Raw genomic sequence first — 12,194 nt, 5'->3', positions numbered from 1 at the left:
CAGCTTAATTCTTAAAGTTGTGGGCAGGGAGGGAGAAAGGGAAGTGTATTCAGTGGTATGAGGCTAAAGGCAAATTGCCCAGATCTGCCCTCAGAAATGTAAGCACAACTTTCAGTAATTTCAGAGGGAACTGCACGACATAATGAAAGGATAACGTGGTAGTCAGAAGTATCCAACTCCAGTCCTGTCCTTGAAGGGAATGAGACCCTGCAGTCCAGGGGGGCCTGTCCAGCCTTATTTTGGATAGCTGTACCATACAATCTCTTTCAAACTCTGATCTTTAAGTGGAATTAGGCTTCTTTCTTTAGTGTGAAGCTGATCCTCTGCCATATTGGGAGTATTCTTCTGATTTCTAAACTCAACATATTCACTGTTCATTTTGTACCCATGACTTTTATGTCTCTGGTTATCCCAGCCTCTGTTACTCAAGAGTTGTTTTATTTAAGTAATTTTCTGTTTGATTTTGTTTGTTTGATGTCTGTTAATAGTATACTATCAAGAGTGGGGCTAAAGCTCAGCAAAGGGATGTTTACAGTGAGAAACAAAGTGAACTAGTAGGGTATGTACTACATCAAAGTTAACCCAATTAGGTTGTAAAACTGCAGCTTTGGCTGTAGAACTGTTCCTCTCCAAAGGTGCAGCTGACTTCTTGCTGTGCTCCTCTTCCATCTGTGCAGGAAGAGGTTGGAGGCACTGATGGCTTCATGCGTAGAGTCCCTGGAAATGCCCTGCCCACTGAAAGGTGATCTGTGGCAAGAAATTAAATTAGCACAGTACTTCCTACTTCCTCATTTTATAAACCAACTTTTAAGTCCCTGAACATCAGCAGTGTGTTTAGACTTTCAATGGCAAGAGATGATGATGCAGAGGAGTAGCTGCCAGAGATGACTTAGGAAGAATGATGAGTTTGAGAACGTGAGGGTTAACACAAAGCAACACTTTATTTTATCCCAAGACTAGTAGTTCCTACAAATAAATAAACGTAAAGATTCAAAATTTCCCTGTTAGTGACTTGGGATGAAGCTGGAATGTGTATTATTTTGGCCTCTACCTTTTTTGCTTTGTATAGGTATAGTATTTTTCAGAAGCATCTATGTTCTGTTGAACATCAGTGGAATTTAGCATAAAGTATCTGAGGTGTTCTCTGAAAAATGTATTCTCTGTGAACTTTGTTGCTTTTGTTATGCATTTGTCATGACTCCAGGGAGGCAATGCTGCATTTGGGAGCAGCAAGTTTACCTGCTTTGCTGTGGTGGTTCTGGGTATGACCTGAAATAGAATGGCAAGTTCCTGATCTGTGTGGACATAGGAAAAAAGGCTGCTGTTCCGTGATTAGATGCATGGAGAAAATGTGAATTTGATTACTTTTTTGGATTGAAGGACTTGAACATATAAGGTTTGTTTAGGTATGCATGTCCTCTGTTGGCCATATCTCAAACTTGTTCCTCAGTAAACCAGAATAAGCTGTGTAAGTATCGTGGAAAATATCACTTAAAATCCATCACTAAAATGTGCCATGTTTTACAGCTCACAAAAGCTGTTAGGTGGTATATTATGATAAGAGTAAAGAAAACATAAATTTGCAGTAGCAGCGACATGAAAGAAACTGGTTTGCTATGAGGTTCCTAAGGGTCCTTCTTATTGCCATGTGAAATAGTAACTGGGTGCCAGTGAGTATTGCTTGTGAATTGTGCTTGCTCAATGAAAGCCTAGAAATAATGCAGTTAAATACATAAAGGGGGAATATTTGAGTTGTACGCTTTATTCCAGTTTCACCTTTTTCTTAAAGCGTCAACAGACATACAGTTGCTTTGTTCCAGTGGAAGTTATAAGGAGGTTTTGATTTTCATTGTGAAGCTCATTTGGATAGTTAATCACAATTGCCTCTGTATTTACACCAGTTCACCATGGGAACTCTGAGAGCCACGTCTTAGGCTACCATGTTGCCATATCTTCTGCTTCCTCAGCCAACTCAGAATATCAAAGATAGTGATTAAAATAAAATTGTTTTATAATTCTTATTCTCCTCTTCACAAAACTCTCATGCAAGCTAAGACTCCTCCTCTCCCCACACTGGAAAGTACCATAAACTTCCCTTAAAAATATTATTCTTGTAGCCTTGCTTTAAATTACAGTTATGGGCAGTATTACAAAAACTCAAAGGTTAAACAATGTTTGGCTCATATTTACTTAGGTGGAGGATTATAGCATGCATTTCACTTACTACTGCAGAGGCTATAGCATTTGCTTAGTCTACAAAAGCACTGCTATGGGTCTTGCCTGTGCACCAGATTTGGATGCAGTGAGGGCAAACCCAATTTGCCCTCTTCCATTTGCATAAAGTAACCTTGAAGCTTCCCAGCACCCCTCCTGTTCTCTGTTCCCCAAAAGTATTCTAGTATTTGGAATTTGTAAACACAGGATTTGGGATTCCATATGCATCTGGAACTGATAAACTGTTGGTATTACAGAGATGTAACCCTTTATACCTCTAACCTAGGAAATCTCTAGAGAGGCACGTTGGATGTAGATGCAGGCAGATTCCTAGCAGCTAAAACCAAAATGAAAAAGTTGTTGTTGAATGGGTGGAATTTTCATTGAAAACTATGTTACTTAGGAAGGGGGGAAATAAAAACTGTAGAATCTGTTTGGCAATAAATACAGCCATAATATGCTTGAGCTAGGAACTGAAGAGATGAGAGTCAAACAAAACTTGTCAGATGGCATTAGTGGGGGAGAGAACCTTTTGGAAGAGACAGGGTAGTGAAGACAAAAAAAAACAACAACCAAACCAACCCAAACGAAAACCTCACCCCTAACAGAATCTTGGATTAGTTGAGGTTCAGTGAATGGCTTTGTTGAAAATGCAAGGAAAGAATTTAAATAGAGAAGGCCTGATAAGGTGCAGGGCATCACAGATCTGTTTCCATAGTGACATTGTTCAAACAGAGGCTTAAAGGAACATGAATACCGTTGCAGCTGAACTCTATAGAAGATACCAATCTTCCAATGGGATACTGGCTGTTGGTAGTTTGATGTTTTTCCCTATTAGTTGAATTTGGGAAAAAGGTGGTGAGGGGAAAACAAGGTCTTAGACAAATAATTGATTTGACAGACTACTGCTGCCTTCCAGCTCTTGCTTTCTGCATTTTACGTGCTGTCTCCACTCATTTTTACTTTGACTGTTGTAATTGTTAAATACTGCATTCGAGTGTTTTTTAGAAAATTAAATGGATACCCCCACCCCCTACTCACCAATACTGAAGCAAACACAATTTTATACCAGTGTGGGATTCGAATATGCATGTTCCTTCATGTCTGTGTTTATTCTCCTTTGATAAAAAGCTGCAACTGAACCATTTACACAGTGTGAGTGTAGCACACATACATTTAGTATTTCATGTCACCACTGGGTATTTCATGTCACCCACTGTCCTAATCATCCTATATCCATTGGGAAATTCACCAGGCATCACCTTCTTTTCATAACTGATGCTTTTCTCTTTGAAAAGAGGGCTCAAGATCTGGTTAGAAAAAAAGCTGTTTCATGTTACAAATACTGTGGTGTTGGAGTTCTTCCTTCCATTTTTGTTCTCAAAATTGCCATTCTGCAGATTTTTCTTACCTAAGTATGCTCTGAAAATAAGCACAAAACCCTTAAGTTATAGCTGTATAAAACATATTTTAAGATTAAATGCATACCAGTCACATGTCTGTCTAAATTATGATACATTTTAAAAAAACAAAACCCCAAACTTTATTTAAATAGAACTGCAGCAGTTCTTGGACTTGAACTTTTTAGTACAGGCTGAATAAGCGACCTAATAAGAAGATAATTTATGTAGGAAGAGGGTAGAAAAAACTCTTTGTGCTTCTTTAGCAGCTTGACTTCAATGCATAAAAGACTGGGGCAATATGGAAATGCTGAATATTATGAGAATGGCCAAGTTTAGACAACTTTAAGCCATGAGCAGCTTCGTATTTTGTACTGATCAGCTGGTGCTTATCATTGCCGTGACTATTCTTCTCAAAGTGTTTGAGACCATATGGAGTCATTGGAGTTGCACCCAATCTGGATCTGATCATTAGCCTGTTTTCATCTAAGAACACAGGTAGTTTGCATTGGAAACATTATGTACTCATTGAATCAATTGACCTTTATAGTTAGAGAAAATTACCTAGGGAAGAGTTTTGGCTTCAGTGAGGTAAATGGATTAATTATTTTTTTTTCCCAAAATTGATAAGTTGGCCCCCCCAAAATATCTTTAAAGTAACTTGAATGCATATTGCGAAATACTAATTTTCTGTATGTTGATTCAATAGCTGCTTTATGAAGGCATATCCCAAAGGTGCTCAGAGGCAGAGGGAAGAAAAGCAAGTAACTGTAAAAGTGCAGTGTTTTGGCATGAACATGCTAACTTTAAACATACTATTCTAGTTAGACTGTGTATTTGTTTTGGTTAAGGAAACAGGATAGTACAAATCTCCTGTAATAGCATAAATGTGAGTATCTAACAGACAATAAACTTAGAAGACAATTTAAAAAATGGATGTTTCTGCAGAAACTATTTGTATTTTGTAATGAAATCAGTTTTTACATATTCATGGGGAAGTGGAGGGTGTCTCTCAATTATAACCCCTCAGAATGCCAACAGAGCAGATAACACTCATTAAATTCCTCCCCTTTTTCACACCTACCTTAAGGCGAAAAAAACTTACATTGAAACTTCTTATTTCACTTCTTGGAAGGGATAGGGAGCTGGGAATCACAGACACCAGGGCAAATGTTATTGTTGTTTAAATAGTGTAAAAGAAAAAAGGTCACTTTTAACTGAACTCTGATTTTAATGAAAAATGCTGGTTTAGACTGTGCTATTTATTATAAAATTCTGTAAACCAGTGGGAAACTGAAAGTTGGAATTTTTAGTCTCACTCCGTCCTTTCCAAAGAGATTTCATCAAGTGTCTCCTACTCTAGTGGAAGATTTTCAAAGATATCATGTATAGTCTTACTACTGAGCTGTCAGTCAAATAGCAGCCTACAATTACTTGAAGGGGAGTTTCAAAGATGAAACAGCGAAGCTTTTCTCAGTAGTGACAGATGGAAAAATGAGGGGCAGTGTCCTCAAGTTGCAGCTTGAGTGGTTCCCATTGAATCTTAGGGGAGGGTACTGCAGCACTGGCATTGGCTGCCCAGAAATGTTGTGGCACCTCTGTTTGTGGAGGTGTTCAAGGCTTGTCTAGACAAAACCACAGCTGATCTGATTAGGTATTGATGGTAGTTCTGCTTCAAGTGGGATGTTGGGTTAGGGATGTGTAGAGATCCTATCCAGCTAACATTTCTGGGACTCTGCCATTATGTTATCAGTTTATTAGTTTTCCTTCCTTCATCATCATGCCTGGGTAAGATAAAGACCTCCTACAGCACCTCCCAAAACTGGTGATGTCTCAGTCTGTTTGGGGTCCTGGTTCATGGTTTCTAAATTTGGACAGCTCATTCGAGTTAGAGTTCACGAAGCTGTCTCTGTTATCCTGATTTTGAACTTTCCTGGATCTCAGCAAACAAGGGTACATTTTGATTATATTTTCATTTGTGGGTTGGTTTTTTTTCTGATGTGACACACAATCTCTGTGTACTATTGTTCATGAAATCGTACTGTCCTATATCTCTTAATCTACTGCTGTGTTCTGTGAGCCTAACAATGCATGTTCTTACATGGTAGCTGTAGAATATCTGCCCAGCTGCTTGGAATATAGAAGACCAGTGCTCCTGACTCTAAAGATTGTGAAATCACGTACTTTAAAAGCAGTAATCTCATTCAGTGTTGTGTTCCTCACCGTATCTTTTTCCTTGGAAGTCCTTTTTTAGAGGGAATATAGTTGCATTTGAACTTTCTGCCTGCCTTGTAGAGCTTCTGCAACAATTTGCTTCTATAATAACTGGGTAGTTTCTCTTGGAACATGAAAGGAGCATTATGTTTTTGATGGGAGTCAAAAGTAGTGTAACTCAGGTTCTCTCTCTGGAGCTTGCATTAAGTGCTTTGTTAATGTCAGCTTGGCTTTCTGCAGGCAAATGCTTATCTGTGAAGAAAATACACGTTGAATCATATAATTACACCTCTAATCTATTATGAAAGTTTGTTACTAAATTAATAATGCCAGAAATAAATCATATGTTGGTTTAGGTTAGCTTCCTGTACAGCTAGAATCACAGAATTTCCTAATCTGAGCAGACTTTCTGTCACAAGCTCTATAGCTGGGGTTTGTTGCACTCCATGCCAGGAAGGGTCCCTGACGTGCCCCTTGTTTTGATGATTTACTTATGCATGTGCGGACATCTCCACTGACAGTGTGATTCACTGAAGGTGCCTCCTGTATCTTTTGGCAATTGGAGTAATGTACTGGAAAGCTGAGCATGACAGGTGCATTGCGGTATACTTGTTTTAAGGTTGATCACCCATTCCATAAGAATGGGATGCTTTACCTTTAAATAATCCTTAATACTTTTCAGTCAAGTTGCACAGAATACAAATATTTATTTTTAAAATCCAAAACGGGTAATACTGTTAGAAAGATTTTTATAAAGACACAGGTGACAAAGGTGAGAAAATCATACCTGCCAGATCAAGTCTTCTCTAATGAACAGGAAAGGAATGTTGCACTATGAGTCTGACAATGCAGTTGTCCAATATATATCCATGCAGGAGAAACTTGGTTTGATGTAGTTGTGGGTTTTATCTCTGTCTTGTCTGGGATTTCTCTGAGGAGGTCATCTGATAGTCCAGTAGGAGGTAATTTTACTTCTCCTTACTAGTTTGTGGACAATTTTTGCCTCTTTGGATGTGCTGTTGTCACTTTGTTAGGCCAGGTGCAGTCATCTAAATTTTACTATCCTATTGTCAAATGATTAACTCACTGTGTGGTAGGATGTTCTCTCTATCCTGAGTAATGCATAAAACATATTTCATATTAGCACAACAACTGACTGCTGAACCATGCACAAAGGTAGGCTTGGATTAGTTAGTGAAGCATACTACCAACTTTTACTTGAGATTAGACATGATTTTGGCATGATGGACCTATGACCACACTCTGTCTTCTCCTTAACAAAGAATTTAAGGAATACTGTGACGTTAACCTAGAATGTATTTCTAAGAAAGCATGTAGGCAGGGACCTTTGACAAGTTTCATCTTGGAATAGAGGAAGATACTCAAGCTTCAAATTCTGGTCCTTTTGGATGTAATGGGATTTTTTTTTTTTTCAGTCCTGATCCAACTCCCCCTGTGCTTGAGTGAATGCTAGAGTTAGTAAAAGGGAAGGGTAAGAATACAGGAAGGCAGGGGTGGGGCAGGGGGTGTGTGTGACACAGACAGGACAGGAAGAGGAAGGTGAATGTTGTAATTGGTAACAGCTGATACTTAAGTTGTGGATCCAAAATCCATCTAGACTGAAGCTTGGAGATGTGTTCATGTTGCTGTACAAGTACTAACAGACACAGCTCCTGGGCTAAGGAGTTTCCACTTAAAAACACAGAGGTTCCATCCTTTCTACAAGCAAAGAGATGAGGATCTCGGTCCTGGAAAGATGAAGTCCCTTCACAAAAGTCACTGTTGTTCCTCTTTCTCACACAAACTGACAATGACTCAACTCCTGTCTTCTGTGTCCAGGGCATTACTGCCAAGCCACGCTTTTCTTTCCCTAATGTTTCCTAACAGTCAAGTCAACAAAACTAAGTTGGTTACTAGGGTGCTGGCAGAGACCTTCCCTGTGCTATGGAGGGAGCGTGTGCGCATATTTTATTCCTAGGATAAAACTACAGTTCTGCCTTCCAGGAGCCTTTGCAAGTAATTTTCTCTCACTTGTTATCCAGGCAAGCAGTATTCAACCTGTGGATCTGGTATCTTAGATGTGTCCTGAGCCAGTTGTTTTGGAACCTGGTGTTGCATGCACAGAACCAGGAAACTCTCAGTGGGTGAGAAAAAACGACCTTTTCCAAGTACCCTTTGAGGTATACACTGAATGATTATTTGTTTTTTAAGAGTGGGAGAGTTTGTCTGAATAATGTTGAAGAACTAGTGAATTAGGAGCTTTCTTCTACTTCCAAAGGAATCTGTATTGATTTTGTTTGTTCTGGTTGTTCAAAATAAGAAAATAACTTAAAGTCATGTTGTGAGGGAGAAAATCATTAAAAACAATGAATAATCTTGCAGAGGAAGTGTCCCACTATGAAGCCTGACACCAGTGAGTTATTTTTTTTGTGGGAGGGTTATATATATGTTCTCCCTTCCCATCCTTAGTCACCCCTCTATTTCTAAGTGATATGGAAAGTGTTGGTGCCAAAAAATAGCTAGAAGAAATATTGATAAATGTGGGAATTGCTTACTTAGAACAGAGGCAAATTAGAAGGCAGCTGGTTTTCATCTTTTCTGTTAACTTGGGAGGTGGGTGGGTGTGAAAAATTGAGGCTACTGATTTATGTCCCCATATCATGCTCTTGGAGGAGGGGAAAAAGCAAGAGTGCTGAGAGTGAGAATTGAGCACACAGCATTTCTTCAAGCTTCTATTCATTATAGATTGCCTTTTAAGAAATGGAGGGAATAGTTTTTGCAGCTTTTTGTCTCTGCTCTATATCAAATGTCATAAGCTCTAGGGATGATATGAGACTAATTCATGGTATGCTTTATTCCTCAAACAACTTTCTACTTGAAAAACTTCATTGAAGTGGGATGAGTGTTTCCCTATGTTTACAGCATCAGGGAGATGTGGTGCTGTGCATAGTGTCTGGGTTAATTCTAGACTATCAGAAAGGTATTGTAGTAACATGTACAACTGAGGATTTGAGAATCCCCATGCAATATGTTAATGAAGAATGTAATTTAAATTCTTATGTAGAGCAAGTGGTTTTGGCATTACTGTGGATAGTTTTTCAAACTGTCAGTTCCAGGGTGGCTAAATAACAAAGTTAGGAATTATAATACAGAATAAACCAGAAACATTTATCCTGGTAATTTCAAAACTTGTATCTGTAGCTCTGACTATAACCCAGAAAAGCTTGATAGAACAGTGGGTTCAGAGATGGGCAGAAAAATCAGAGATATAGAATGACATCCGTAGGACCAGAGAGTAAGCTAGGACTCTTTAGTTTGGAAAAAACCTTTGTTGGAGGCCAAGAGTGTTGTAAAACTAGAAATGGTGTGAAGAAGGTAAACAAGGAATAATCAGTTATAGCATCATTTGAATACAGGGAGAACTCAGTAAAACTGAGATAACAAGCTTAAAACAAGTCTTTTTTTTTTTTTTTTTTTTTTTTTAAATACAAGGCATGTGCAATTGATTGTGGAACTCACAGCAATAAAATGTCAAGAAAGCCAAAATGGGTTCAGGAAAAGGTTAAATTCATAGAGGTTTAACTTGGGGACTATGAAACATGATGGTCTGACTTCATAAGTCCATAAACTGCTGATTGCCAGAAGCCAGGAGGGTGTATTTGGGAAAGAATTGCTGTAAGCTTATTCTGGCTTTATGTGTTCTTTCCCAAGGCAAGTGCTACTGATGGTCACTAGAGATAGGATATGCATAAGAATGAGACATTGGGGCATTTCTATGGCTTGCTTTCCAACATCCCTAGCTGTCTGACTCCATTTACAGATACGATACTTTGGTAATGCTCCACTTAATGATCAAACTACATCCTTACATTTATTCTGTACTCCTCTGTTCATGCATCAAGGCATACAGTAGCCCTGTCTGCCAGAGCATCATCCAGGAACTTCTCATAGTTACCTATTCAGTGTGACTCCATTAATTTCATGAGAGTGATTGCTTTGTGAGGTGCTGATCCTAATTCTGTTTTGTCTCTTTTGCAGCATCTATACACTCCAGCTTCACTTGCTGTTGCTTTAATCATCTTGGAAGCCTTTTCCACTTCTATTTATTGAAGTTATTTACTGTTGTTATCTAGGTAATTTAGATGTTGCTTTCCTAGTTGGCATCTCTACTCCTTTTCAGCCGCTAACCTTTCTGTTTGTCCACTTTCGGTTTTAAGTATTCCTCCCTCGAAATAATAGGTGGGGGGAATTTCCTGCTTTTGTCGTGGAAGGGGTGGAAGTGTGGTGCTCTGGTTCTTGTTTGTGAATTTGAAGGAAGTGATACTGTAAACTGTTAGTTCTGTAAAGCTCCTTTGACAAGTGACAGACAATTGTATTTCACATGGGCAAAATGCATGTGAGATTTTGTTGTTCTGGATTTTGCTTGTTTAATCCTGTAACTGCCATGAGTGAATTCCAGGTCAATGCTGGTGTCACATTAGCAGTGTGTGAGCCAGTGCAGTGAAGCTGCAGGGGCACGCTGGTTCGTTAACCTCTGCACTGGTGTGCTCAGAACGTGTGTATATTTTTGCTGCTGTCCCAGAGGCTGGGAGTGGGAACTTGGAAGTTTCCCACTGCAATCAATAGGAAACCAGCAAGTACTTAGGAATGAGAATTTCTTTCCTTTCTGGTATCTGGCACACTGCCTATTTTTGTGGTTTCTGTAATAGTCCAGCTTTCACACTCCTCTGGGTGTGCAGAGGTGACTGCTCTCTTCCCTGGCCATGCATATTACTAGGCAAGCCATCTTCAGAGAACTGAGGAAAATTTTGTGCCTTCTTAAAAAAGATGTTAAAAAATAGTGTCCTGAGGAAATCAAAAGAACTGTGGCTTAAACACGGGACTTTTGAACCAATGAGGCAGGCTTCCTTAAAAAGGACTAGCTAAAGTTTGGGGACTAGACAGATACCACAGTCATACTCTATTTTCTATGACCAGAAGTTTTCAAACTAACTTTCTAGCTTTTGTAGTTATGAAAAAACCTTTTAAAGAGGGCAGTAACTGCTGCAGCCATAGCCACCTGAGTTGGCAGGCAGCCTGAAACAATAAGCCTTGAGGTGTGAATTCCTCTCATTCATTCAATGGATGGCTAATTCAAATGGCATTGATACAACTTCAAAGGTGAACATTAACTGTTTCAGTGTGCATCAAAGCATCTAGAAAAATGGAAGAGTATGTAATGAAGGTGAGTAGTATTGTGTTGGGCAGCCTTTTAACAGCACAGGGTGAGCTAAACACTTGGCTTCTGAGTATCTGTGCAGCCCAAGTCTGCTCAATTAAAGAAACATTAGCTATAGATGAGTAGAAGTAAACAACAGAAAGTATGAAGTGAATAAAGAGAAAGGGGGAAATAGACCTTTGTCATAACATTTCAACTGGAGTTAGTCATGTATTTGCCTGCTGGCAATCTCATGCTCACCGAATTCTTTGACACCCTTGGCATGCAAAAAGATTTGACTACTTGCTGGATTTTGAGTTGTTGCTTATCTAGTCTGAAGGAGGAGAGACCAAGTATGCTTCCTACCTGATAAATAGAAGTTTGAGATAGGGATGTGCACGCTGTATTTTGTTGCTGACTGAAGTAAAAAGTAATTTCTATTTTTCGTTTAGCACAAAATGATTAGTTTGAGAGGGAGAATGCTGTTGCTGTGTAGTCTGGCTCAACTGGCGTTACCTTTAAAAATGGTAGAACATGGAAGAAATTTACTATATGAGCTTTTATTTTAAGGCAGCTCCAGCTGCTAAATAACCCTTCTGAGAGGCTGAGATGCATCTAAAAATCTCCTTTCTCTAGCTCTAATTACAGATTGTTATTGATATATTTCAAATTGTTCTTATATTAAAGGACTTCAGTGTCATAGTTTGGGGAGAAGACTGCTAGCCTCAAAGTCTGGAATGAAGTGATATGAAAGTAGAAAAGGGAAGTAGTAAAGCTTTCAAAGACATTCAGCGTAGATACGTTACCCAGGAAGAAGACCTCCTGGATTTGCACAGAAGTAAGTTCTGCAGAAGCCAGGAGCAGATAGACATTGGAAACTGTCAACAATATGGAAATATTCATTTGAATATTTAGAATTAGTTATAGAAAAATCCTCTTAAGCTGTGTCCTCACTTTACAAAAGCTTTTTGAAAGCAGATTATCCTTGTCCAAATCCATTTAGATATTAATGACATAGTAGATTTTTGCCAGGAAGGCTGGGAGGTCAAATAGTAGATCTAGTCTAGAATACATTTGCTGGACAAAATGATCTTAATGCTGCTCTCTGGGCCTTGAACAGGCCTGCAGCTACCCCAGGAGGCTGGAATCACTTCTGGGTTTGAATTGTC

General features: G+C 39.0%; 1 protein-coding gene across 3 annotated transcripts in view; it reads left to right on the top strand.

Moving 5' to 3' along the window:
• Positions 1 to 12,194, top strand: part of MYLK (myosin light chain kinase) — a 217,428-nt gene that overhangs the window by 18,243 nt on the left and 186,991 nt on the right. For 2 of the 3 annotated variants that reach the window (XM_026852938.1, XM_026852937.1), the window contains exon 2: positions 7,871 to 7,972. The exons of the other annotated variant lie outside the window; for it this stretch is intronic. In XM_026852938.1, the coding sequence (XP_026708739.1) occupies positions 7,945 to 7,972 (28 nt within the window). In that variant the 5' untranslated portion in view covers positions 7,871 to 7,944. The remainder of the gene's footprint in view (positions 1 to 7,870; positions 7,973 to 12,194) is intronic. 3 annotated transcript variants of the gene reach the window in all.

Source organism: Athene cunicularia (assembly GCF_003259725.1).
Source record: "Athene cunicularia isolate RWA chromosome 7 unlocalized genomic scaffold, athCun1 chr7_part1, whole genome shotgun sequence".
Lineage (NCBI taxonomy): Eukaryota > Metazoa > Chordata > Aves > Strigiformes > Strigidae > Athene > Athene cunicularia.
The sequence above is the reverse complement of the archived record's forward strand: the minus strand, read 5'-3'. Positions and strand labels throughout refer to the sequence as shown.